At 42.6% G+C, this 26,846-nt stretch overlaps 1 protein-coding gene across 1 annotated transcript in view; it reads right to left on the minus strand.

Annotated features, from left to right (window-relative positions):
* Nucleotides 1-24,883, minus strand: part of Ccdc171 (coiled-coil domain containing 171) — a 197,631-nt gene extending 172,748 nt beyond the window's left edge. Inside the window, exons 1-5 of the mRNA XM_032902286.1 lie at nt 24,687-24,883; nt 15,620-15,763; nt 10,787-10,922; nt 7,722-7,896; nt 3,146-3,336 (exon numbers count right to left, since the gene is read on the minus strand). Of these exons, the coding sequence (XP_032758177.1) occupies nt 3,146-3,336; nt 7,722-7,896; nt 10,787-10,922; nt 15,620-15,666 (549 nt within the window). The 5' untranslated portion in view covers nt 15,667-15,763; nt 24,687-24,883. The remainder of the gene's footprint in view (nt 1-3,145; nt 3,337-7,721; nt 7,897-10,786; nt 10,923-15,619; nt 15,764-24,686) is intronic.
* Nucleotides 24,884-26,846: the final 1,963 nt, after the last annotated feature.

Below are 26,846 nucleotides of genomic sequence, written 5' to 3' on the forward strand. Positions count from 1 at the left end.
GTTGAGTGAGCTAATACATTATCTTATTCACAAAACCTTAATGTCATAAGCATCAAGACACATATTTTAGAAACGGAATTTTAAATACCTGTACTATCAGCTGTAACTCTCTTCGTTCTGCGTCCCATTGCTCTGCCTGTAATCTAAACTCGTCCAATGCGGTCTCCCTGACATGAGCCTCCGTCTCATTCTTCTCTTGCTGATACTTTTCCAGTGCCTCCTTCACATGAATAAAATCTCGCTTTACTATTTCATCGACAAAGGTTGCCTTTTACCTTTTAACCGTACTTTAAATGTGCAAAGGGACACAGAAGACCGTCAGAAGCTCCTAATCCATGTTAAAATCTGGGACTGGGGCTGTCTTACGAGTAGTCAAGCCCTGGACTCAACGCCCAGCTGTGTGGAGCACCAGGCATGGTGGTGCACACCTATAGGCTCAGGATTTGGGAGGTAGAGGCAGAATAATCTGAAGTTCATGGCCATCCTTATCTACACTGAGAGTTCAAAGACAGCCAAGAACACATGAAACTCTGTCTCAGAAAAATTAGTAAGTCACATTTAAAAATCTTAATAAAAGTACTATTTTGTCAGAATATAAATCTGAGTAATTTAACATCAGAGGTTGGGATAAAATGAAAGAAACAAAAATAAATTCTAGTTAATACAGACATCTTTACCTGTGAGTAAACAGTACCATCCCTAAAATGTATATGCAAACCTGGCCAAGGAAAATGGTAGTGTGAAAAGAAGAGAAAGACTATTGTTCAATAAATCAGAATAAGAAAATTCCTAAATGTTAAAACTTTGAAAATACAAATATTCAGTTCAGATTACAACAAATTTTGAGTTCTACAGATAAAGAATAGTTTCAAAGGCTTTTCCTTTTAATTTTCCTAAGTACACCAAATTTATAAGATCTAATTAATATAGGTTCAAAACCTTAATGCAGGTTTCCTGTGCAGATCAGTTTTCTAGCCTACAGGTTTAAAACCAAGTCTTCTTTAACATGAGACAAGGTTTATGGTCCACGTGAGGGAAGGGGATCTGACCACATGGGTCTGTCTTATAGGTATGACCCTCATAACTTTCCGTAGCAAAGTCTCTAGAGCCTGAGGTTTCCCCTTCCCCTCCCCCCCAGGACTAAAAAGTGACTGCGGTTCAACCCAGACCCCTCGGAGGATCTCAGTGCAGGATGCTCTAAGACAACAGCCTAAACTCAAAGCAGAGATGTCCGAAGCAGTTGACAAGACCATATCAAGATTTCATACCTGAAGGTTGGGCTAGCTGCAGTAAGGAACTGCCACCATCACCCTTCTTTCCTCCTGGTGTCACACTTTATGCAGGCAGAGCAACACACATTCACTCAAGGACTTAGAGACTAACCATACCTACGTACACGTCCACCATCAAATACCTGGGCTGAGCAGTGCAGTGGTAACCAACACACAGGCCAGGATAATTGACAGGGAGAAAATAAAAGAGATCTGGGGACGCTTGTGACAAAACTTTTACATGCACTGAATGTTTTGGTAATATCATATTTAGCGAAGATGTAGTATAGGGTACAAGTAAAGCCCTGAATGAACAAATGTTGTTTGATGTGGGAACAGCCATGTCAAGGACCAATGCCTCAGTCCCATGGGAGTGCACAAGCCTGCCCCAGGTTGAGGCTTAGAAGAATGGCAAAGCCTTCTGAAAGGGCCCAAGTGCAAATGTTGACAGTGTGTGCAGAAAATGTCCACCACAGCTTCCTCCCTAGATGTTTATGACCTGAAGACTGCTCCCTACAGAGACTGCCCCTGCCTCCTTGTTCACCTGTACAGCATATCCCTGCCTCCTTGTCTAGCTGTATGTGGTTAAGCTGCCCCACTGTTTAACTATAAAAAGAAACGTGCTGAGCTTCTAGGACACGGGGCTTCTTCATCAGGGAGCCCAGATGGAGCAACACCAGCTGGTCTACGTCCCTTGTCTGCCTTTCTTCATTCCCTTGCCTCCTCAGTCAGGTCAAGTCCCTCAGACCATGAAAGGATGCAGCAATGTAGGGAAGTAATATATAATTAAGGTAAATATGGAACATTTTTACATTTTTCTTTTTTAAAAAAAAATTAAACTGTTATAACTGGGTAGTTGTGACATACACCTTTAATCCCACATCCAGAAGGCAGAGGCAGACAGATCTCTGAGTTCAAGGCCAGCCTGGTATGCAGAGTGAATTCCAGGACTACACAGAGAAACCCTGTTCAAAAAAAATTAAATAGGGCTGGAGAGATGGTTCAGATGTTAACAGCACTGGCTGCCCTTCCAGGGGACCTGAGTTCAATTCCCAACAACCACAGGGTGACTCATAACCACCTATAATGAGACCTGGTGCCTTCTTTTAACCTGCTGGCATACATGCAAACAGAATTCTGTACACATAATAAATAAATCTTTAAAAAAATGAAATGAGAAAAGAAAATATACAACTCAAAATATCTGGAGTAAGATGTTTTGTATTTCCCAATTCATCATAAAATGTGCTCTACATAAAAAGGCATTATAAAACACATAATTTTCTATATTTATTGCATATTCAAACTTAAATCTAGAACCCACACTTTTAAATTTCACATTTTAATGTTGCCAGAACAAAAGGAATATGTGTCTTTTTTTTTTTTTTTTTTTTTGGTTCTTTTTTTCAGAGCTGGGGACCGAACCCAGGGCCTTGCGCTTCCTAGGCAAGCGCTCTACCACTGAGCTAAATCCCCAACCCCGGAATATGTGTCTTAATTTCACAGTATGTCCAGAGAAGCGGTTGTTGCTTTCTTTTTGAATATCATTTTTGCTTTTTGTTTGGTTGGGTTTTGTTGGTTTCCTTCCACTTATTTGTGGTGCAGGGGATAAACCCAAGGCCTCAGCCAGTCAAGATAAGGACTCTACCGCAGAGATCAGAGATCTCAAACTTTTCACAAAATAAAGAGCGTACATAATATTAATACAATGCTGAGGTACAGCATGGGGATGTGTAAGGATGAGGGAGGGAGGGGGAGAGGGAGGGGGAGAGGGAGGGGTGGGAGGAAGGAGGAGGGGACACCAAGGGCAGTGTCATGTAATAGCCACCTCAGTGGATAATATATGAAGAAACGGTCACTATGCAAGTATTTACCTGTAGAGTCTTTTGTAGTCTGTTTTTTTCCTGCATAAGTAACTCATATTCGTGGTTGCAATTTTGAATTATGTTGTCTCGTTCCTCCAAATCATGCTCAAATCTCCTGCATTCTTCTTTCCATTTCTCTTGGGAAGTCTGAAGTGTTTTCTCAATCTCATTTGCCTTTCCTTGAAGGTCTGAATTATGAGCTATTAAAAATATAATAGAATAATTAACATATTATTTATAACCACAGATTAATTCATCAAAAGTCTAAGAACCTAACAATGGGGCTGACTTTATTTACAACGTGATCTTTAGGACAAACTATTGAACTTTCTCTCTTCGGCAAACTCTAGGAAAGCTCTCTGCCTGCACTACTTTTCATTCTCTCCCTTTCATCAAATGGACTTGATTTTGCTATGAGCCATGGCACCTTCTGGAAGGCGTGTGGGTGTTTAGATATACTTCCACCCCCAGCTGCACCTAGTGCTAGCTTTTCCTCTGTTCAAGAAAACAAAACTGGACCAGTGTGGTTGTACACACCTTTAATCCCAGCACTCTGAAGACAGACAAAGACAGATCAGAGTTCAAGGCCAGCATGGCCTTCAGAGAGAGTTCCAGAACAGCCAGAGCTACACACAGAGAAGGCCATTTTCCAAAACAAAGAGAGACACCTATACGTACATAAGTAAATAAATCCTGGCCTGCAATAGCGAATCACTAGCTAGCCCCGTGGGTCAAATCACTAGCCTAGCCCCAGAAGCCTGATAACCTGAGCTCTATTCCCAGATTCCACAATGGAAAAACTAACTTTGAAAAGGTTATTTTTCTGACCTCCCCCATGCACAGACAGACACACAGACACAGACACAGGCTGCGTGTGTATGAGTGTGTGGTATGTGCAAAGGCCACAGAAAGGTGTCAGCGGCCCTGCTCTGTCATCGTCCACCACATTCCTCTGAAACAGGGTTTCTCACTAAATCTGGAGCTCTGCTGCTGGCCAGCACGGCCAGACGAGCCTCCTGTCCGTGGCCTGACAACACTGGAGTGGACTTTACAACATGGAGGTGCATGTGTATGCTTGGCCATGCTGGCTTGCCGGTGCTGGGTATTGGAACTTAGGCCCTCATGCTTGAGACTCTTACACTCTGAGCCATCACTCCAGCTCCATGTTTGTCTTGTAGAAGTCGGTGACATCTAGAGCTACTTTATGTTTTTTAAGATTTTTATGTCTTTTGCTGCATGTACATATGAACATCACATGTGTGTCTGACCCCCTCGGAGATTAGAAGAGGCTGTTAGACTCCCTCTAACTGGATACATATGATGGGGAGCTTCCTGGGAACCAAAGAGGAGCAACAAGTGCTCTTAACTAGGGAGCAAGAGTGAGGTAGAGACCTGTCCAAACCCCAAAAATCTCATCTTGAGACCAGCAAGAGTAAGGATCGCTCTCCCTGTTCTGGGCCTCCATGCCACATACAAGTATCTTTTTTTTTTTTTTTTTTCTTTTTTCTTTTTTTTTTTTTTTTTCTGAGCTGGGGACCGAACCCAGGGCCTTGCGCTTGCTAGGCAAGCGCTCTACCACTGAGCTAAATCCCCAACCCCACAAGTATCTTTTCAACCTCCACTTTTACCTGCTTGGATGTAGCCTCAAGACAAAATTAAAGGTTTAACTTCCTCTCTCCCTATAAGGACATGTCCAGCAAGTGCCTGGAATTCCCCCCATTCAAATGAAGCGTTCATTCCCAGCACCTCAGCCTCAGCCGACAATGTACACCCCCAAACCCATACCCACTCCCCAAGGTTTATACAGCCTCTAACCCTGCCCGAATAAAGAGCTGGAACACTGAAAACCATCTCAGAGTAGGCTGTCCCTCCACCCCCCTCACACCCCAAGCACTCTCAAGACAACAGAGTTCCTTCCAGGCCACCAGCCCAGACAAGCCTTTCCTTTCTCTCATTCCTGCTCACAACAGGGTCTGAATGCCCCAAGGACAGACACAGAGCCATCCGAATCCACCTCGCATGTCTGATGAAGAGTAAAGAAACTCCACATGTATTTTACAGACAATATCCCCATTGCCTGGATTCTGACCTTGTGAGTGACAAGCTCAGAACTGTGGTCTTTCCTGGAAGATAAAAATCTTGTCTTTAAAGATTTATTTATTTTATGTATATGACTATGCTATAGCTGTCCTCAGACACACCAGAAGGGGATGTCAAATACCCTCATTACAGATGGTTGTGAGCCACCATGTGGTTGCTGGGAATTGAACTCAAGACCTATGGAAGAGCAGTCAGTGCTCTTAACTGCTGAGTCATCTCTCCAGCCCCACTGGCGGATAATCTAACTGTATCGTTTATTGAGATACCCGCACCATCGGTATCATTAGATTTTTCTTCTTGGCTTGATGAGGTCACTCACAGAAAAGGCCTCCAAATTCCTATGACCAAGGTAGCACCTTCTGGAAAGACAGCAGGAAAGAGAACTGAAGGAGATGGTTCCTATACACTTATACTAGAGCTGTGATCTTCCTGGGTTTGCCAGGTCCCTCTATTCGACCATGTGCAGAGCTTAAGCACTCTATCTTCTGCTAGGAAATGGGAGTGGTTCCCAAGCAATATGCCCTTTGAAAGAAAGCTAAGAATCAGGGGCCAGCTGCAGGCTCCATGTGCACACCAGACACCAATGTGGTGCACAGACAAGCTTGTAGGTGAAACACGGATGCACAGAAAATGTTTAAAACCATCCAGCCTGCCCTAGGGAATGGTTACATTTTTGCTAAATTTGTTTTATCAGACATTCATCCATCTATGCACACACCCATTTATACCGGGCACTCTATCATATTGTGTATGCATTTCTAACCACAAGGACAGCTCACTCATATAATTCATCAGTAGAAAAACTGCTAATGTGACTGCTAACTGGATACAATACGGTCTTACTATTGTAAGTAAATTCACATACACTGAGATGAGCAAGTAAGATTTTTAGGTTACACTTCTCTTAGCTTACCTAAATGTCATACCCGGGACGTGATCCAGACCGTTATCAAAATATAAAAAAAAAAAAAAAAAAAAACTTTAACCTAAAACCCTTTGTATTTCTTTAATTTCTATTTATATAGAAACATATTTCACCTACATACATATATGTTTACCACTTGCATGCTTGGTGCCTATGGAAGCTAGAAGAGTGTGTTCGGTTCCTAGGAGTTGGTTGGGGTTAACAAACTGTTTTGAGGGGTTGGGGATTTGGCTCAGTGGTAGAGCGCTTGCCTAGGAAGCGCAAGGCCCTGGGTTCGGTCCCCAGCTCTGAAAAAAAAAAAAAGAACCAAAAAAAAAAAAAAAAAAAAAACAAACTGTTTTGAGCCACTCTGTGGGTGCTGGGAATTGAACCCAGGTCCTCATGAAGGATCGTCAGTGTTCTTAACCTCTTGAGTCTTTTCCCAGCCCCAAGCCCCCTCATATTTTTGCCTACTGCCTACTCAGTTCATGGAAAACTACTGTTCAGACTTTATTCACTAACAATTAGCTTTTCCTGGTATAGAAGTTTATGTACAAAAAAAAAATCACATGAGATGTCCTCATGTATAAAAAATTTCACTTAATATATTCTAAGATGCATTAACTTGATGTATTAGTATTGGTCCTTTTTATGGCTGAGTAATATTTCATTATATAAGCAGAACACAGTCCTTACATTTATGTACTTGTTTATAACAGATCTGGTGCTTGCTTTAGCTATATGGCAATCTAAGTGAATCTGCATGCATTTTTACATATTTATAACTAAATCCTACATAACAGGATTCAGAGGGTTAAATTTAGTATCTTTCTTTTCAAGGCATACAATCTAATGCAGTGACACAGAAACCTACAGAATCAACAGTCACTTTCACTGTTTCTTGAACATGCAGACTGGCTAGAAATTTTGACTCAAATTATATATTATAAAGGGGTCTAGAGTATATATAGAACACACACATATACCTGCTTTATGATTTTGCATATTGCTTAAAGAATTAGAATCCTAAATCCCTGATTAGCAGAATTCTGTATTCTTTTTCTATACATGAAAGAATATGGAATATTAACTGGGCTGAGGATATAGTTCAGCTGGTAGATTACTAGACTAGTAATTCACAAAGCACTGTGTTTAGTCAACCCTTGCACTACATCAGTCAGGAGCAGTGGAAAACATCTGAATGCAAGAAGAGCACAAGTTCAAGGTCATCTTCAGCTACACAGAAGTGTGAGCCATCCTGGGATATATCACACCCTTATACACACACACACACACACACACACACACACACACACACACACACACACACACACACACACGTCTCAAAATAAATTAATATAGAACTAAAAGCCCAACTCAGTGACAGAGTGCTTGCCTGCTCCCCACGAATCCGTGGGTTAAACCCCCAACACGGAAACAGAAGAATGTAAACATCTTACAAACACACATTTAGCCCCATGGGTGAAAAACTCCACACAAGATCCAGCATGGATGAACACCAGCAAGCACGGGCAGGGGATAAAGCTCTGCCCTGAACTGGGGGAGGAGAAGCTGCCTTACCGCAGAGCTTTTCTTGAATCCGCTGAGCCTCGGCCAGTCTCTCTTCCGCCGCCCGTCTTCCCAGACCAGCCTCCTTCCTAACGACAGCCAGGTCGTACTCCAGACGCTGCCGCAGCGCTTCTCCTTTTTCCACCTCAGACCGCAGCCTGGCAATCTGGCTCTCATGGCTGGACAGCTAAAAACAGCAGATTCCTGAGCTCATGAACTGGCACTCAACACGTCTATAAGTTGATGAGACTGCATAACACTCGCATTTACATTTCTTAGGGAAACCTCGCTCTGTGTTTACCAGAATTCATAGTCTGACATTTTCTGAAACACTAGGAAAGAAACACTGCTTTACCAGGTGACAATCATAAGCGCCTTACAGAGACTCCACTAGAAGAAAAGCCTTTTTAAATAAACAAAGGAGAAATTGTGCATTTGAATCACAAAATCATTCCTAGAAAACAAAAAGGCATGACACATGACAAACACTTAAAATTTCATGTAGTCCTCTCCCAAAGGTACTCAAGAAGCAAGTAGGCCTGAGGAGGGTGCCCATAGTGAAGAGTGCTGGCTGCCCTTCCAGGGGACCCCAGCTCAGTTCCAAGCATCATGAGGGGCAGTTCACAACCACCTGGGACTCCAATTACAGGGGATCCAACACTCTCTTCCGGCTTCCCAGGGTAACCCACACACACATGACACATATGAACACATATATATAAATAAAAAATGTTTAAAAGAAGCAAATGGCAACAAAGTACAAGTTAGTGAATAATGTGGTATTTTTCTTAGTTAAAATATCAATGACAGGGGCTGGAGAGATGGCTCAGCTGTTAAGAGTTCTTCCAGACTGCTCTTCCAGAGGTCCTGGGTTCAATTCCCAGCCACCACATGGTGGCTGACAACCATCTGTATTGAGATCCAATGCCCTCTTCTGGCATACATGCATACATGCAGGCAGAAAGCTGTATGATGTATACATAATAAATAAATATTTAAAAAAGAAATTAGAATGTAATGATCTATAATGTTCTCACTCAAAAATTATATTGTCAATGAATATATAATTTATCATTTATAAATAACTTGTATACTAAATAATAACTAATATTTGTGATGTGGCAGGTAGAATAAGAAAAATAAATGTTATAGAGCTCTTGGGTCAAGGGCCTACATGCTACAGAAAACTATATGAACCAAATTTTGTAAAAGAAATAAAAATAAAATTTTCTGATAGTTTGAAGAAGAGTAGAAATACTATGAGTTTGGTTTTGTTTTTAAAGTGATTTTTTTTTTAAAGGGAGTGGAGCTGGGTGGGAAGGAAGGTCAGGAAGAGCTGGGAGAAGCTGGGGAGGGGGGAAAGTGATCAAAATATATTGTAGAAATTTTTTTCAATTAAAAAATAAAATGCTAGGCTGGAGAGATGGCTCAGTGGTTAAGAGCAATGACTGTTCTTCCAGAGGACCTGAGTTCAATTCCTAGCAACCACATGGTGGCTCACAACCATCTGTAATGAGATCTGATTCCCTCTTCTGGTGTGTCTGAAGACAGTTACAGTGTACTTATATATAATAAATAAATCTTTAAAAAAAATTTTTAAAAGACCTGAGAATGTAGCTCACTAGCATATAAACACAAAAGGATATTAAGATTTAAATATAGAAATGAAGAGTAAGTATACAAAAAGCAGAGATATACACATATAATTTATGACTTCTCTTAAAATGGGAATAAACATACTGTACATGAAATATACATACTATGAAATACATACACACTAATATGCTATAACAGAACAAAAACAAAGATAACTTCTGAATTAAACTAAATAAAACTTTATATACAAATGTACTTAAGAAAAAGACTGTTCCACAACTCACATCCTAAAGGAATCTACATTATAATTTTAAAAAGTGTGACTGGTTCAAGCCATGTACAATAATAACACATAAGATCACAGCACTTGGGAAGCTGAGGCAGGATTGAGTTTGAGGAAGGTCTGGGTTACTTAACAAACACTTTTCTAATGTATAAATTCTTCTGTCATTGAACACATCCATCAAATAAGGTGTCTGGTCGTGTCGAGCTTGTTAAATAAAATGCATCTCGCTGTCAGGATGCTCCAACTGGTAAAAGTGCCTGCTGCTATATCTGACAATCTCCGTTTCAGCCCCTGGTACCACAAGTGTCTTAATCAGGGTTTCTATTGCTGCAGTGAAACACCATACCCAAAAAGCAAGTTGGGAAGGAAAGGTTCATTTGGCTTACACTTCCACACCACTCTTTATCATCGAAGGAAGTCAGGACAGGAACTCACACAGGGCAAGAACCTAGAGGCAGGAGCTGATGCAGAGGCCATGGAGGGATGCTGCTTACTGGCTTGTTCCCCATGGCTTACTCAGCCTGCTTTCTTATGAAACCCAGGACCACCAGCCCAGAGGTAATCCCACCCACAATGGGCTGGGCCTCCCCCATAATCACTAATTAAAAAAATCACAAGCTTGCCTACAGCCCAATCTTATGGAAGCATTTTCTAACTGTCAAATAACTCTAGCTTGTATCAAGTTGACATAAAACTATTCAGCAAAACAAGGTACCACACAAATTATCCTCTAACCTCTGCATGAGTGCTGTGACATATGTACTCCCACATACAAAAAAAAAAGAATAAAATGTTTGAATTAACTAATTAAAATACATTTAAGACAACATACAAATAAACATAATTAGCTAAAGTTCAACTTTAATATCCCTATATAATTCTGCTGTATAAAAGTGTTTTCTTTATTGCAATTTCCTTTGAAGCACAAGAACGACATAGTGACCAAAATTAAATGTGGTTTTTAATATGAAAAAAAAACCAAAAATTGAAATTCAACTTTTTTGGAGGGGAAGGGTTCAAGACAGGGTTTCCATATGTATCCCTGGCTGTCCTCGAACTCGCTCTGTAGATCAAGATAGCCTTGAACTCACAAATTCCCTGCCTCTGCCTCCCAAGAGCTGGGACGGAGTGCATGCCAACACACACAGCTGAAAACTCAACTTTTCATATTCTGTGGGAGGAAAATAAATTCTACCTCTGCATTGTGTTTTGTTGTCATCTCTAACTTCTCCTTCTTAGCCCGGTGGAGCTTCTTTCTGAGATCAGCAGTGATATCTGACTCTGTTTCATTTTTAAGCATTTGTTTTACATCCAATGAGGCACTTTTCACCCTACAAAGTAAGTTCATAATAAAATGTAATTCTCAATGCAATAAAAAATTCTAATACTTCTTATAGCTTATTGTTAAAACAGAATATAAGATCCTAGGATAACAAATTCACAACCCAGAGAAACGTGTCCACCGCCAGACTTGGGGGAAACGCCATCATATTTTACTAGAAACAAAATACTGTCCACTGAAAATACATCACAGTGCTCAAGATTTGTATTTAAACCAGTCAGTCCTATCAATAGCTGGGTGCTTTGGAAGAGTGAGACTTACTGTTGAACATGTTCCCAGGTAGAGCACCAGGGCACGTGAAGATGGAGTCACAGCTAGAACAGCAGAAGGTGGCAAGCGGCCGATAACTGATTAAGAGTTCAAAGCAGGCTGTGGGGAAGGTTTAAAGCACAGAACACTGAGGGTATCGGTTGTTTACCTTTGCCCTGCTGAATGTGTGTCAGCTTCACACACGTATGAGTTCTCTTGGAAGAGGAACCTCAATTAAGAAACTCCCTCCGTCACATTTGCCTGTAGGCAAGTCTGTGAGAAAATGGCTTCTTAATGATTTATGGGGAGAGGGGCACTGCTTTAGTTCCTGCCTTCAGTTCCTACCCTCACTTCCCTCAGTGATGGAGTGGGACTTGAGATCTGACTGCAAGTGGAAATAAACCCTTTCTACTCAGAGGTGCCTTGGCAAGGTGTTTTAGCTCAGTCCTGGAAAAGTAATCTTCTTGTCCAGCTTGATACGGAGCACGAACTGCAGGTCACTGCTGCTCGGCACGGTGACCTGTTACACCTGCGGCTGCTGACCCGGCTGAAGCTTGACCTCACTATAACAATATAATGTGGAGTAACAGACTTAAGCAAGACTGTCTTCACAGGTGGAAAGAGGAAGGAAGCAGACATGACTGGAAACTCGATTATGACTATGTGAGGTGGAGCTGAGAAACCAAACAGTAACATTGTAAAGATGTCCAATCACTCCAATAAAGAAGAAAACTATCTCTGAGAGCTAAACGTGATGGTTTCCAGGAATTAAGAGAGAGACTGGTCGCCAAGAAATTAAGTGTTTTTCCAACAGCAATAAGACCTGGGGGGGGGGGATGTGGATTCAATAATATGTATATACAATTTTAATTTCTTTCAATATCACTAAAACAGAATAAATAGAAACCAGTGAAATCAATAGTTAGTTCTCTGAAAAGATGAGATTGATAGACCTTTCCTAGATTAACAAAGAAGAATGAAGAAGAAACTCGGCAGTATTAGGAACTGACCTCAGGGCCTCACACAGGCCAGGCAGGCACTCTACCATTAAGCTAGAGCCAAGCCTTCTTTTAACTTTTTGAGAAAAGCCTCGCCAAGCTGCCCGGGCTAGTCTTAACTTCACCCTGTAGACCAGGCAAGCCTTGATCATGTGATCATCCTGCCTTAGCTTCCTCATCAGCTAAGATTACAGTCCTGTACCACCAGACCAAGCAAAGCATCCACTTCATAAAGAACATCTACAGACAGCCTATGCCCCTGGCATATATAACAGTCAAAGACTGAAAGGTTCCTCTAACAAAGAGAATGGAGCAAAGATGACGGCCATTAACACAATGTTATTCAAGATTTTTTTGTGGGGGTGGGTTTAAGTCAGGGTTTCTCTTTGTAGCCCTGGCTGTCCTGGAACTTGCTCTGTAGACCAGGCTGGCCTCAAACGCAGAGATCCACTTGCCTCAGCCTCCCCAGAGCTGCTCTGACATGACATCTCCATCTCTGTTCCCTACCAATGGATCCCCTTCCCCTACCTGGACTTCCTGGTTAGACGTCAGTGTGAGAGGAGGTGCCTAGACCTGCTGGGACTAGATACCTCAAGAGTGGGGTGTGCCCAAGCGGGGGTCCTTTTCTCTTAGGAGAAGGGAAGGGAGCGGTGGGTGGAGGGATTTGTAAGGGTGAGGCTGGTCTCAAAAAGTTAAAAGAAGTTTTGGCTATAGCTTAGTGGTACTTAGTGGTAGAGTGCTTGCCTTGCCTATGTGAGGCCCTAAGACTGCAAGTACCACCACTGTCTATCTCTATGAGAACTTTTATTTGGAAGTCTTAAATGGTAAAAAGAGGAAGAACGGAAGAGAGGGGAAAAGAGAGGGGAAAAATGCATATTGGACTGGAAGTCTGGTTTTTTTTTTTTTTTAAGATTTATTTATTTTATGTATATGCATACAATGTTGCTGTCTTCAGATATACCAGAAGAGGGCATCAGATCCCATTACAGATGGTTGTGAGCCACCATGTGGTTGCTGGGAATTGAACTCATGACCTCTGGAAGAGCAGTCAGTGCTCTAAACCACTGAGCCATCTCTCCAGCCCTGGAAGTCTGGTTTTTATTTTAATTCACTTTACACCCCCATCACAACCCTCCTCTCTTTCCAGTCCCACCCTCATAAAGTGCAAATGCTCTTAACTTCCCAGCACACTTGAGGAGAATGAGGGGGGGCACACGCCCCAGGAGCAGTGCACCTCCCCTCACAGGCAAGGCCCAGGACTGCATTCCCAGCACCCTCACCCCACAAAAGAAACCAACAAAACCAAGTTTTTAGAGTTCTTAAAAACTTTAGCATAAATTTGCTATATGATCGGACAGTGCTGCTCCTGAGAACCTGAGCAAAGAGAAACAGAAACAATGACAATGTAATGCTTCCATACAGCAGGATTCCTCATAACAGCCAAGAAGAGAACCAACACAAATTCCCACTGACGGGTGGATGGGCAAGTAAATGTAGTAAATCCTTCCAAAGGAATGGAATGTTAGTCATCTGTAAAGAAACAAAGGCCATATGTGCTACAATGTAATAAATCTCAAGAATAAACTCAAAGAAGCCAGACACAAAAGATGCATGAGTCCACTGACATGAATAATCCAGAAGGACAAAGCTACACACATAGGGAGCACGTTAGGTAAATAACTTCCTTCAGATTCTAGAATTCTGAGTAAAGACTTCTCCAATAAAAATATAGGGAGCCCAAAGAGACTGCTCAGCAGTTGGGAGAACAAGCTGCTCTTCTGGAAGACCTGAGTCTGAATCCCAGCACTGACACTGTGTAGCACTCAGTGCCTATAATGTCAGTCCAATGGCGTGACGACCTCTTCTGGCTTCCCTGGCTACCCTCACGCACATTCTCTCTTCTCTTCCTCCTCTTCTCTCTCTCTCTCTCTCTCTCTCTCTCTCTCTCTCTCTCTCTCTCACACACACACACACACACACACACACACACACACACACGGGGGTGTGTAAGTAATAAATAAAAGTTTAAGCATATGTATTATGGATGTCTACTGACTACTGACATTTCCTCCATAAGTGAAAAGGCATAATAAATAATGTGGGGTATTATTATAATTCTGAAGTATATATTTATATAATATATTGCAACTTCATCTGGACAAAATTATCCATAGTTAACTCTAAGAGGTAAGATTACATATACATACATATCAATCCTCTATCATATCCTCTACTTATCATATCTCTATCAATCCTGCTCAGACTGTGAAGTTATCCGTAGCTTTGGCTGGTGGGAGGTGGCACACACCTGTAATCTTAGAACTAAGGAGGCAGAGAAGGGAGATCTCTGAATTTGAGGCCAGCCTGGTCTACTGTAGAGCTAGTTCCAAGACAGCCAGGGTTACACAGAGAAACCCTGTCTCAAAAAAACAAAAATAACAAATTAGATAAGAATTATCCAGGGGTTGGGGATTTAGCTCAGTGGTAGAGCGCTTGCCTAGCAACCGCAAGGCCCTGGGTTCGGTCCCCAGCTCCGAAAAAAAGAAAAAAATTATCCATAGCAAACCTGTGTGAGTCTGTTGCAGAATATTTTAAATTGTTTACTGGAGGCAACTGACAGACAACGCCAAATGTTCAATTTTTACATTCTGTAGCTGTCACTCTGTTCTGTGACTACAAAAGTTCTAAACATTTAGTTTCCCATTTTGTTCTTTGGTTATTTGAGACAGGGTCCCACCATGCCGCCTTGGCTAATCTGAAGTTTGCTCTAGTAGACCGCCTGAAATCATCAATTCTTCTCACCTCTGCTTCCCAAGTGCTAAGACCACACACACCAGACACCAGGCCAGCCTACTTCAATTACTGGACTTATTTACTTGAAAGACACACTTAGGAAAAAAAATCGCACCCTTCAGCATGGTCTGCTTTGTATTATGGACTCCGGCGTCAGAGGTAAGTGTACTAATGCATCTTCCCAAGGACAGACGGGTCTCACGGCACACACACAAAAGAGGAACAGTGCCAGTGAGGTGCCTTCCGGAGAGCAGCAGTCGGCACTAACGGAGCGTGCAGGCGGTCAAGTCAGAGCTGCTGCACTGAGGCAGAGCACAGAGGCTATGGCAAGGAGAGTAATGGCCAGCACAAATAGAAACATGGAAACACGGGGGCGGAAATGGGAATTATGCAGACTAAGCAAGTCTCTGGCGAGAGGAAATGTTTGGACATACCGATCTTTATGATCCAAGTTAACAACGGAACACAAGGGGTCCCGAGAGCCAATTCTATACTTAGAAGGTGCCGCTGCTCTTTCAGTCCAAGAAACCTACTTCCCTAACCATCCCATCGAGAATCCTTGCAATTAGCTTCATCACCCACTTAATTTTCCCTGGTTCTTGCAATCCAGAACATTGCCCAAGCAAAGGAAGATACTGGAGCTTACCTTTGGGTGTCCCCAGCAGTGGCATTACTTGACGTGCTTAAACTCATGGTAAGTCTTCAACCCTTTTCAAAACACCTCACTGCTTCTTAAAAATATACTTCCTTATGGTGATGTCTGTGGCTTCCGGGTTAGATGGACTAAAGTCTGTGAACATAATAATAAACAATACAACAGCAGTTTTATATTTGAATCTGGAGATGAGCTTTATGTTGATCTATAAACTTGTTTGCTAATTTTGTAATTATTATATAGACTAGAACACAGATAATTCCAAAACTCTATAGTATACATCTGGGTGTGGTTCATACAGCTATAAACCCAGCTCCTGAGGGAGGTGGGATCCAGCCCAAGATCACTCTCTACTAGCTACTAGTAAGGTGGAGGCCAGCCTGGGACACGCGGCACTCAGTCTCAGACACTAGCAATGATAATAAAACTATAGGGCTTTTTATCCTTTGTTTGCTTGTGTTTTGTTTTTTCAAGACAGAATTTCTCAGTGTAGCCCTGGCTGTCCTGTTACTCACTTGTAGACCTCATGAATCTGCATGCCTCTGCCTCCCTGTTGGGATTAAAGGCATGCGTCACAGCAGCAACCTTTGACAAATTATATTCTTGCACTTGGAAAGGAAGATATAGTACCAATGCTTGGAACACAGTTCAGGTAAAATAAAGAGGATATTCACTGTAGTGCAGTGTGGTCACTGAACATGCGAACGTGCTCCCAACAAAAGCTGCCGTAATCATTTGTTTCTTAATTCCAGACATTTTTAGTCAAAGACTCAAAATACGTAAAACAGAATAGGTAATAACCCAATCAAACATACGATTCAGAAATGGCTTTGGTGTTTCCTAGGAAAGAGAAACTACACCGCTTTCTTCAACCAGAGCAGTAAGTTACCACTAGCAAATCTGTGGTGCTATAAGCAGAACAAAAATTAAGCCAGAGATCAAACCACATCAACATCACTATGAAAACATTTCTTACATATCTGTACAAAAGGACTTCATTCATAAATTAATGTAATAATTTAACCCATTTCCTCCGAAGAGGGAGCAAGAATCCCTTAACTCAGGGCAAATTTCTGAAACCTCTTATAGGAGATATTCCACATTATACGGCTCCAAGCATGTAAGTCATGTTACTTTTCGGTTATAGACAGTTATAACTGTTTATATCTGTGTGAGGGGATCCAACACCCCTCACACAGATAGACAGTCAAATCAACAATGTACAGAAAATTATTTTTTAAAAATTGGAGTGGGGGGGGTTGGGGATTTAGCTCAGTGGCAGAGCGCTTGCCTAGGAAGCTTAAGGCCCTGGGTTCGGTCCCCAACTCGAAAAAAAAAAAAAAAAAAAACCAAAAAATTGGAGTGGGGGTAAACACAGCCGAGTATTGGTGCCACTTTCCCTACGTTCCCTTAATTCCCTCTGAATACTTGATGTTTTGAATATTTGATAGGCAACTATCAATGTCCCACAAATACCTCCTTACAGTACCTAAAACCCAGTGTCCTAACTAAGAAAGACTGAACTTTAAACTGGGAGGCCTGAAGCAAGATCCAACCAGCACCTCCTAAGTATATGGCCTCAGGCAACACTTGAATCTTTGAACATCCTTCCTCTGCCCAAAAGAGTTTACAGCAAGCTCTGCCTTCTGAAAAACAACAAATCCAAGGCTCAGCCACTACTCCTTTTTATTACTGTCATGGAACTCTGAAAAGCTTAATGATCCCCAATAAAGGGGAATGGCTGAGTCATTTGGTTTGGGAAAGGATATAATAAAATAATCATTTAGTGATATGTGAGTATAGAAAGGAACCCAAGAGAGAAAAACAAGACAAGAAAGGTGTCAACACATTCTGCCTCTCCCCCCACTAACCAAGGCCCGGAAGAAACCATGAAAGAAAGCTATTCAAGTAGATGAAGACCAAAGCAAAATCCTAGTGCTGAGAAATACTGACCCAGCAAACAGTGACTTATGCGGCTGAAGGAATAATTCAGTTCTGGGAAAACAGGATGGAATTTTAGCCAAGTTCATAAAAGACAAATCTAATCTCTCCAGATGTGGAATAAGTGAGTTTGAGCAGAGCTGTGACAAGGGTTGTTGTCATTCATCTACCAAGCACCCATGGCAGCATCCAGGACTGCACTTCAAACATCCACAATTGCACCTAGAGCTCTGCTCCCTACAGCACTGCAAGGACAAAATGAAGACACACGGTTGAATAGAAATAGCCTGAAGAAAGGAACAGAGATAAAGGAACAAACCCCCAATCATAACTCAGATTCCAAAGCCCCAGCACTTCCTGCAAGGTTCAGATGGTTCAGAAAGTGACATACCGCATGACCTTACCCTGCCTTTGTATCCCTTGCTTCCATTAAAGAACCTAAGTTGGGGCAGAAAAGCTAAACGGCTTGCCCAAGACCAGTCACCCAATAAGGGAATGTAAGAAAAAGACACCAGCAGTTAGCCACATTTTAGGGCTTTGGTTTGTTTTTATTCTGGCTTTTTACTCTGTTTTGTTTTTGTATCTCCCTACCCCAGATCCAAAAGTCCAAAAATTTTTTAATAATTTATTATTTTCTGTACATTGATGATTTGACAGCATGTATGTCTGTGTGAGGTGTGTTGGATCCCTGGGACAGGAGTCATAGACAGTTGTGAGTTGCCATGTAGGTGCTGGGAATTGAACCTTGGTCCTCCAGAACAACCACCAGTGCTCTCAACTGCTGAGCTATCTCTCCAGCCCCCCAAAACCTTTTCACACTACCAGGATATTCCCAACGATTAGACTCCCAAACAAGCCATCTTCAGAACATTGAAGAGAGGAGTTGGAATCTAGTAAACAGACTCTTCTGTACTCAGTAACATCCAGGGATCAAAGGACTATTTAAAAATAATCTTACTGTATGTGTATGAATGTTTTGTCTGAGAGTTATTATGTGTGTGCACTGTGTACATCCTGTGGATATTAAAAGAGGCTGTGAGATTTCTTAGGACTGGAGTTACAGACAGTTGTGGTCATCAAGCAGACACTGGGACTCTAAGTTGGGTTCTCTCCAAGAGCAACAAGTGCTCTAAGCCATCTCTCCAATCCAGCATGGGCTTTCATTTTTGTGAGTGGGAAAAAAAAAAACCACAATACATACACACACAATCTCCACACGTGCAGGTGTACTTATGTAGTCCAACAGCATAAAAAGACCTCTGTTTTACCCTATGGGGAAGGAATTTGAGAGGAACAAGGGATTCGAGACAATGGTAGGGCACCTGCTTAACAAGTACAGGGGCCTAAATTTCTTCATAAACACACGCGCACACACACACACACACACACAAATAACAAAAATGACTTTAATTTTTAAAATTTTTATTTTTATAAGTGTTTGCTTGCATATATGTCTGTATACCACATGTGTGCCTGGTTTCCTCCAAGGTCAGTAGAGGAAGTCAAATCCCCTGGAACCTGAGTTGTGAACCATCATTTGGGGGCTGGGAATTGAACTCAGATCCTTTGGAAGACCATTCAATGCTCTTATCCCCTGAGCCATCTATCCAGACTCTAGAAACTAACAACCTTAAAAATATTTTTTTTATTCTTCTTTGTCTTGGGAAGAAAAGTGGGGAAAGAAACAATTTATGAAATTTATTGAGTTTGTTTCAATAAAAGAAAATTGAAAGAACTCATTTTTTCTGTGTCTTTAGTCACCAAACATCTTCCAGTCTAAAGTCTTCTAGACATAGGCTTCTACAGAGTCCCACAGAGAGTTACCCCAGTATCCAGATCAGATCATTCACACAGATAGTGTGGTAAGCAGAAGGCCTGCACATCTTCACCCACCCCCATGAGCAAGTGTGCATGGTTTTAAAACACTGACATTGTGGAAACTTGTTATACAACAGTATAAAGCTAACACTGACAGTCTGAAAATATTCAGACAAGGGTAGAAGTGTTTCAAGGTGAACAGCATTAAGACAAGAGAACAGTAGAAGAATGTGTTCTCAAACCACCTATGTATCTTGATTTAAGGCTCTTGGTTTATTTTTCATTGGTTTTTGTTTTTGGTTTTGGTTTCAGTTTGGGGAGATTTGGCTGGTTGGTTGATTTTGCTTTGCTTGTTTTGTTTTGTTTGAGACAGGTCCTTACTGAGTAGCCCTAGCTAGTCTCAATATGTAGGCCATGCTGGCCTTGAACTCAGAGATCTGTCTGCCTCTGTGCACTAGGATTAAAAGCATAAGCCACCACTCCTCGGTGTTTGTTTGTTTGTTTGAGATAAAGTCTCATGAAGCTCACTGCCCTCAAATCTGTTATATAATCAAGACTGGCCTTAACTCCTATCTTCCTACCCCTACCTCCCGAGGGCTGGTTTGCAGGTGTGAGTCCCATGCTTGGCTTCTTTTTCTATAGCATAATTACCTTATTAATGTAAAGAAGGGAGTCTGAAAAATGAAGGCAACCAGTTAGAGAATGCAATCAACCTTGAATAACACTAAGCAAGACACCATCAGCCAAGAAAGTCACAGAGAAGCAGTGGGAATCCTTAGAGAACAAAGGAACAAGGTTGCATCTGACAGAACCCTGGGGAGGAAACCAATATTTATTGCAGACTATCTGAGAACAGTAGATCAAAGTGGGAGAGCTGTGCCCATTCTAACAGTGGGCCCTTGAAATGCACATCGTAAAACAGCCATGAAAGAGCTGGCTCAGCCTGGTGAACTCTCAGAGTGGCCTGCTAAGTAAGATCCTTCCTGCACTGAAGAGAAACTTCTGTGTCTGGAATCTAAGGGAAGGAGGGAGGGAGGGGAAGGAGGGAGGGAGGGGGAGGGAGAGAGGGAGGGAGGAGGGATCTTCCAACCAAACTGAGGAGGAAACAGTAGGAAAGATCTCAAAGGTAAGGCCCCGTAGCATTACTATACAGAGAGAAGTGGCTGTGTGGAGTTGTTCTATCAACTTAGAGAAGTTTACCTGAGCACTGCCTCACTCTCAAGCTGTAGGCCCACCTATCTCCCATAAAAACAAGCAAAAGAGCCAGGCAGTGGTGGTATAGCCTTTCATCCTAGCACTTGGGAGGCGGAGGCAGGCAGATCTCTGAGTTCGAGGCTAGCCTTGTCTACAGAATGAGTTCCAGAACAGCTACAGGGAGAAACTTATCTTTAAAAAACGAAAATAAATAGAGTGTGGTCACAGAGTTAAAAAACAAAACTATACCCTATGTATATATGAAAGATATATCCACAAGACTGATGAAAGTATAACTACTTCGAAATAACTTTAAAAAAAAAGTCAGGAAAAGGCAAAGACAAAAAAGAGGCAAGGGTTATGGTGGTGCATACCTTTAGTCCTAGCTCTGAGGAGACGGCAGGCAGAAGCAAGCAGATCTCCAAGTTCAAGTCCAGCAAGGTCTACAGAGAGTTCCAGACAGCCAGGGCTACACAGGGGGACCTTGCCTTGGGGAAAAAGGGAGGGAGAGGAAGAAAGAAACTGACAAAAGTACCAGATAAGGTGGCACATACCTTTAGTTCCAGAATCTGGAGGCAGAGACAGGTGGATGTATAGGGATCTCTGTGAGTTCTAGACCATCCTGGTCTACCTAGCAAGTTCCAGGCAGCCAGAAATACACAGTGAGAACCTGTCAGAAAACGAAAGGGAGGAAAGAAGGAAAGAAGGGAGGGAGAGAGTGAGGGAAGGAAGGAAGGAAGAAAGGAAGGAAGGAAGGAGGGAGGGAGGGAAGGAAGGAAAGAAGGAAGGAAGGAAGGACAGATGGACGGACGGACATGGCACAGGCTTTAATCCCAGTACCTGAAAGGAAAAGACAAGTGGATCTCTATAAATTTTAGGCCAACCTGGTCTACACAGCAAGTTCCAGGCCACCCAGAGCTATATAGCGACACACTGTCTCTGAGGACAAAGAAAAAATATTTTAAATGGTACAGTGACAAGAATCAGAAAGAACTAGGAATAAAAGAAAACATCACTTAAGTCATGAAAATTAAATTGAGGGGAACATAAAAGCTAATGGGGAAAAAATGCCCCAAAAGAGAAATAAAAAACAGGGGAAATGAGTTCTGGAAGGATGGTTCAGTGGTTAAGAGCACACACTGTTCTTACAAAAGACTGGGTTGGTTCCAGCAACCACACCATATCAGGCAGCTCACAGCTCACAACCACCTGCCATTCCACTGAGGTACCACTGAGGGAACATGCAAGCACATGCACATACTCCCGCACAAATATACATGCAAACACTATTGAAAAAGCATTAAACTTCAAGGTGAAGGAAGCAAGCAAAAGGATTCAAAAGGATGTAACGAATACAAGCAAAGACTAACCAAGGGCTGGAGAGAGAGATAGCTCAGTAAAGAGCGTGAAGTTCTCATCTAGGATGCAAGTTTGATTTCCAGCACCCACAGCAGTTCACAACTGCCTGTAACTTCAGTTTTAGAGGGCCCCACACTCTCTTCTGACTGCACTCATATGCATGGATATATACACAATAAACACAAATATACACATAATTTTAATAATAATAAATTATTAATAATGATGATGAAACAGGTTTTCTTTTTAAGAATAACCAAGTAGAGGGCTTACAGGACGGCTCATCCGATAAAGGTGATTGCTACACAAGCCTACTGATGTGAGTTCTAGCCCTGGAACCCACATGAAGGAGGAGGACCCCACCTCCACAAAGCTGACCTCTGATCTACACATGCACTCAGTAGCAGAAGCATTCCTCCCACTGTATATGTGCATACACTCACACCTGATAAAACGTAAAATTATACATATATATATATTATACATGTATAATATATATATATATATATATTTTTTTTTTTAAGAGGAGGCTGGAGAGATGGTTCAGCCATTAAGGAGCACCCTGTTCAGTTCCCAGCATCCACATGGCAGCTTACAATCATCTGTAAATCCAGTTCCGGAGATCCAAAGCCCTCTTCTGGCCTGCACTGCATACACCTGGTGTACAGACATATAGGTAGGCAAAACACTCATGTACACAGAATAAAAATAAATCTGAAAGAAAAGAATAATCAATTAAGGATAAAGTGAAAGAAACAAGAAAAGGAATGAAAAATAGATCAGTTAGGGATAATACAAGTCCCTGAATAGGGAAATCTAAGTTCTTTTCTCAGCACCACAAAAAAAAAAAAAAAAAAAAAAAACCTCAAGCAAGGTAACAAAACAATTAAACCGCACTACAAGAAAATTTTCCTTAAAGAAGAAAAAAATTTACCCCACACTTTGCAAAAGCAAAGCGGGTGCCTAAGAACATCAACACAGCCTTTCCCGACTCGTTGGCCATCTTGGCACAGGGTTTCCTACGTCCTGTTCAAGGCCCCCTCTTGTCCTCCGCAGCATGCTCACCTCAGTCAGGCTCAGAGGGAAAGGGGGTGGGTGAAGCGTCAGAGCCCCGGATGGAGCACTTACTGTGAGCCATACACGCAGCTGACCATGCTCGCTCTCATCCTCCCCTTAATCTCCACAGACTGTTTGCCCATTTCACAAAGGAGAAAACTGGGTTTCCCAGAGGTTGAATGATTTGTACCAAAATAGTCACTGGAAGAATTAAAAGTCACACTCCTATCTTGATGACTTCTAATGATTCTATACCAAGAAAACAGCCCCGCAGCCTCCAAGCTTTCTTATGTTCATCTGGAAAAGCCTATGCCTCCCTGGACTCCCACAGCCTAGCTCTCCTTCCTCCCCCTTTAGACAGATACACAGCAACTCACCAACAAGCAACAGGTTCCATCATTCTATCAAGTATTTATGTCAGCCCCTCCACCCTTTTCTCTCTTGATGAAAGGAACTTACAACCTGTGTTCATGACACTGTTCCATTACCTTCTTAGTCTGGGTGTCTAACCAAATAATATTGTTTTCTTTAACTATCTACTTGCTCTCAAGCCGAGAGGAAAGGGCTTGGAATCCCTAATACTAAATCCATCTCCTTTCTTTTTCTACGCAGTTTTGCGTTCATTAGTCGCGACACCTGTGTGGGAGTGTCTGCGGTTACACGTTTCACTTGGCAAGGGGGCACTTAAGAGCTGAGCGCAGCTCAATAGCACAACATTTTTGTGTCTATCATTCTTGTTCAACCTCAACCACCCTTCATCCCATCTCTGAAGAGAGAGAGAGAGAGAGAGAGAGAGAGAGAGAGAGAGAGAGAGAGAGAGAGTGAGTGTGAAGGAGATACCTGATTCTTTCCATAAAACAAGACTAAGTAAGACAAAGAAACTCGAACAAACAAAAAGTAAAAGGAACCTGAAAGACTAAACCCATTCTGCTTATCCGACATAAAGAAGCAAACAAAGGTCCTGTCACAGCTAATAAACGGCTGAGCCGGGATTTACACAGAAAGCTCCAGGCTAAGACAACTGCCTTCACTTTTCCTAGTATCCCGTTGCACTGGCTTCATTCCCCTGCCTTTAACTGTAAGGTATTTCATTTCTGGCTCTATCACTGTTTGGTCGTTACTAAGCACTGTTAAACACAAATAACAAAACGGTAGTTTCTTTTCTCCAATACCATGAGAAGTATAAAACATCAACGTATAAAGTCTTAGAAGCTGTTTGATATCGACTTTTGATAAGTTATGTATTTGCCTAAGATGAATATCGTAAAAAATTAAACAGTCAAAAAGAAAAGGGTACTTGTACGCAAATTTCAGCTTTAAAAACTCACAGCTGACTTTCCTAAGCGTCAAGGTGGGTAGGCAGAAGTTGTTTTGCTTATCAAACGTTTGTAGGGTGCCTAATGCGTGGGTAGCATTTTCATGAAAGGGAGGTAAAACACGAAAAAAAGGCGTGATCCTTGGGTACTGATCCCATAGAGCTCAGAGGACTCTAGTCCCCACCGGTCCTCAGGGTAGTAGAGCAAGGATGCTCGTGTTCCTCAAGGTGGGCGGAGAGCCTAGGCGACTGCGCTGGAGGCGGGTCCGCACCAGTTAGCAGCCCTAAACCCGGTTCTCCCTGCAAAGCCCAGTCTCCTCTCAGCACCTCCCGGTCCCGGGCGCTAGTCTCCAGGCACCCACAGCCCGCGGTTACCTCGGACTCGCGTGGTCCAGCCTGCACCCCCACGACCCCCACGCAGCTTCAGGTCTCGGGGTGGGAGGCCAGGCAACCCTCGGGAGAAAGAGTGACAACTGAGGAAAGCCGATGGACTCTAGAGCCAGGATGGAGAAAGACTACAAGGTGAAGTTTACAACGGCCACTTCCGGGGGCTGGGAACACGCGACCGGACTCCGGTCGGCCGCGACTTTCTCCGCCTCCCTGGCCCCGCCCCGACAGGCCCGCCTCTCGCCTCCAGTCCCCGGCGTCCCGCCTCCCCTCCCGCCCGCCGCCCGAGCCCCAGCTCCAGGATACCCGCGTACTCAGAGAACGCGGGCTCGCGCTAGAAGGGCCGGCCCGAAATCGCGTGCGCGCTCCCGCGCCAGGCGTGCGCATGCGCCAGGGGTGGGGTGCGCGTGTTCGGGTGAGGGTTTTGCCCAGTGCGCGCTCCAGAGCCTGTTTTCTCTGCCTACTCCTTGTCTCCTAACAACCGTAACCGATTGACGTGCAAATTTCCAGCCTTGGACCCTTCCCTGCTAACAAAGGGTGACAACCATTCCTGCTCTGTAAATCGGCTTCCTAGCTGGCTCTCAGGGCACGGGAAACCTCCTAGGACCCAGGCCAGGGCCAGGGACCCCAGGGAGAGGCTGCCCGGGCTTCAGCACAGGTGGCAGACTCTCAGCGTCCTCCGCCTGCACAACGTCTCCTCCTCCCATCGATTTCTTTTGTATTTCGGCTTGGGTGGGAAGAATGTAGGTCGGTCATCTTGTAACAGCTGAGCGTCTTTGATTACAAATATTGCAGAACCGGATTCATTGGCAAATAAGGCCTTGAAGCCTTCGCTTGTGCTCCATCTCTGCTAGATTTCAGCCCCTCCCCCTTCCTCGCCCACAATTTATAAAGCGCTTTGGTTCTCCCTGTAGCCGCTTCAGAGGATTGGAAAAGCAAATCCTCTTTTGTTCCTTAGCTTTTGAAAGCCTATTCCCTAAAGAACAATGCAAAATGGCGGGATTTTGATGAAAGGTTTTTATCCTTACCACCACTACCTTCTTTCCACCAATGTTCATACAAAATGAGCCTTTTATGCTAAACTTGTCCCGGGTTAGTTGTAATCAGCCTGAACCAGGTGTTAGGGTTCTCGCCCGCTCTGCCTCTGGAAGCCAACAGTCCTAAAAGCAAATAGATTAAAACTCTGATTTTTGCACTGCTGAGAAACTTTAATTGGTTCGAGGTCAGTCGTTTGGTTTTTAAAAGACCTTCCTTGCTTCTTAAGGCTTTAGCCAGAAAAGGTAACTGCTTAGAAAACAATCTGAAGGAAACAAAAATAGCCCTCTCTACTTAGGAATCAGACGACGAACTACAATAAATAAGATTACAACCACTAGCACCAAGTCCTGATGGTCCTGGAAGATTAGAGCTTTTTAAAGATTATATGTAGTTTAATTTTGTTATTTGAAAGGTTTTTGTTGGGGGATGATTTTTGTTGTTTTGTTTTCTTGGTTTGGTTTGGATAGATATTTTTAATTCCTTTTGTAGCCCAATCAGACCCCAAATTCTTATCCCCTACCTTATCCTCCTGAGCAGTTACAAAACATGGGCCACACATCACACATCATGTCTTGCAGCATCACAGAAGAGAATGTTACATTGTACACTTTTTAAAGAAAACCTGGGTGACATGAATCCTTACAAACGTCATTTACTTGGTCTTTAGCGTTTATAGAATACAGTGCATGGCGTGAGGTAATAGAACTACAAGATATAAAGTGAAATGGGTTTCAGAGAGAGGAACTGCTAAAGTCAACCTTGAGTACATGGAAGTAGTTTAGGGAGAATGTAAAGTCTAGTGTAAAAGGTAGAGTAATAGGTTCACCAAATAACAGCAAATTGGGACAGAAAAAATAGTAACCTTGTGTACAGGGGAGAAAAAGATAAAATATCTACTAGAGAAATATGCTCAACTTGGATCACAGAGGGCCTTTCATGTCATATTAACAACAAAACGAAAATTATAGTAATTACACAATAAATCCGATCACCTTGGAGTATTTTGAGGGTTTCTGTATTTCCCTGGTGGTTACAGGTCCATTATCTGTTGTCTCCTGTTTGGGTAAAGGCCTTACGACTTCATCTAGTTCTGTTTCTCCCACCCTTTCG

Source organism: Rattus rattus, chromosome 1, assembly GCF_011064425.1.
Source record: "Rattus rattus isolate New Zealand chromosome 1, Rrattus_CSIRO_v1, whole genome shotgun sequence".
NCBI classification, from domain to species: domain Eukaryota; kingdom Metazoa; phylum Chordata; class Mammalia; order Rodentia; family Muridae; genus Rattus; species Rattus rattus.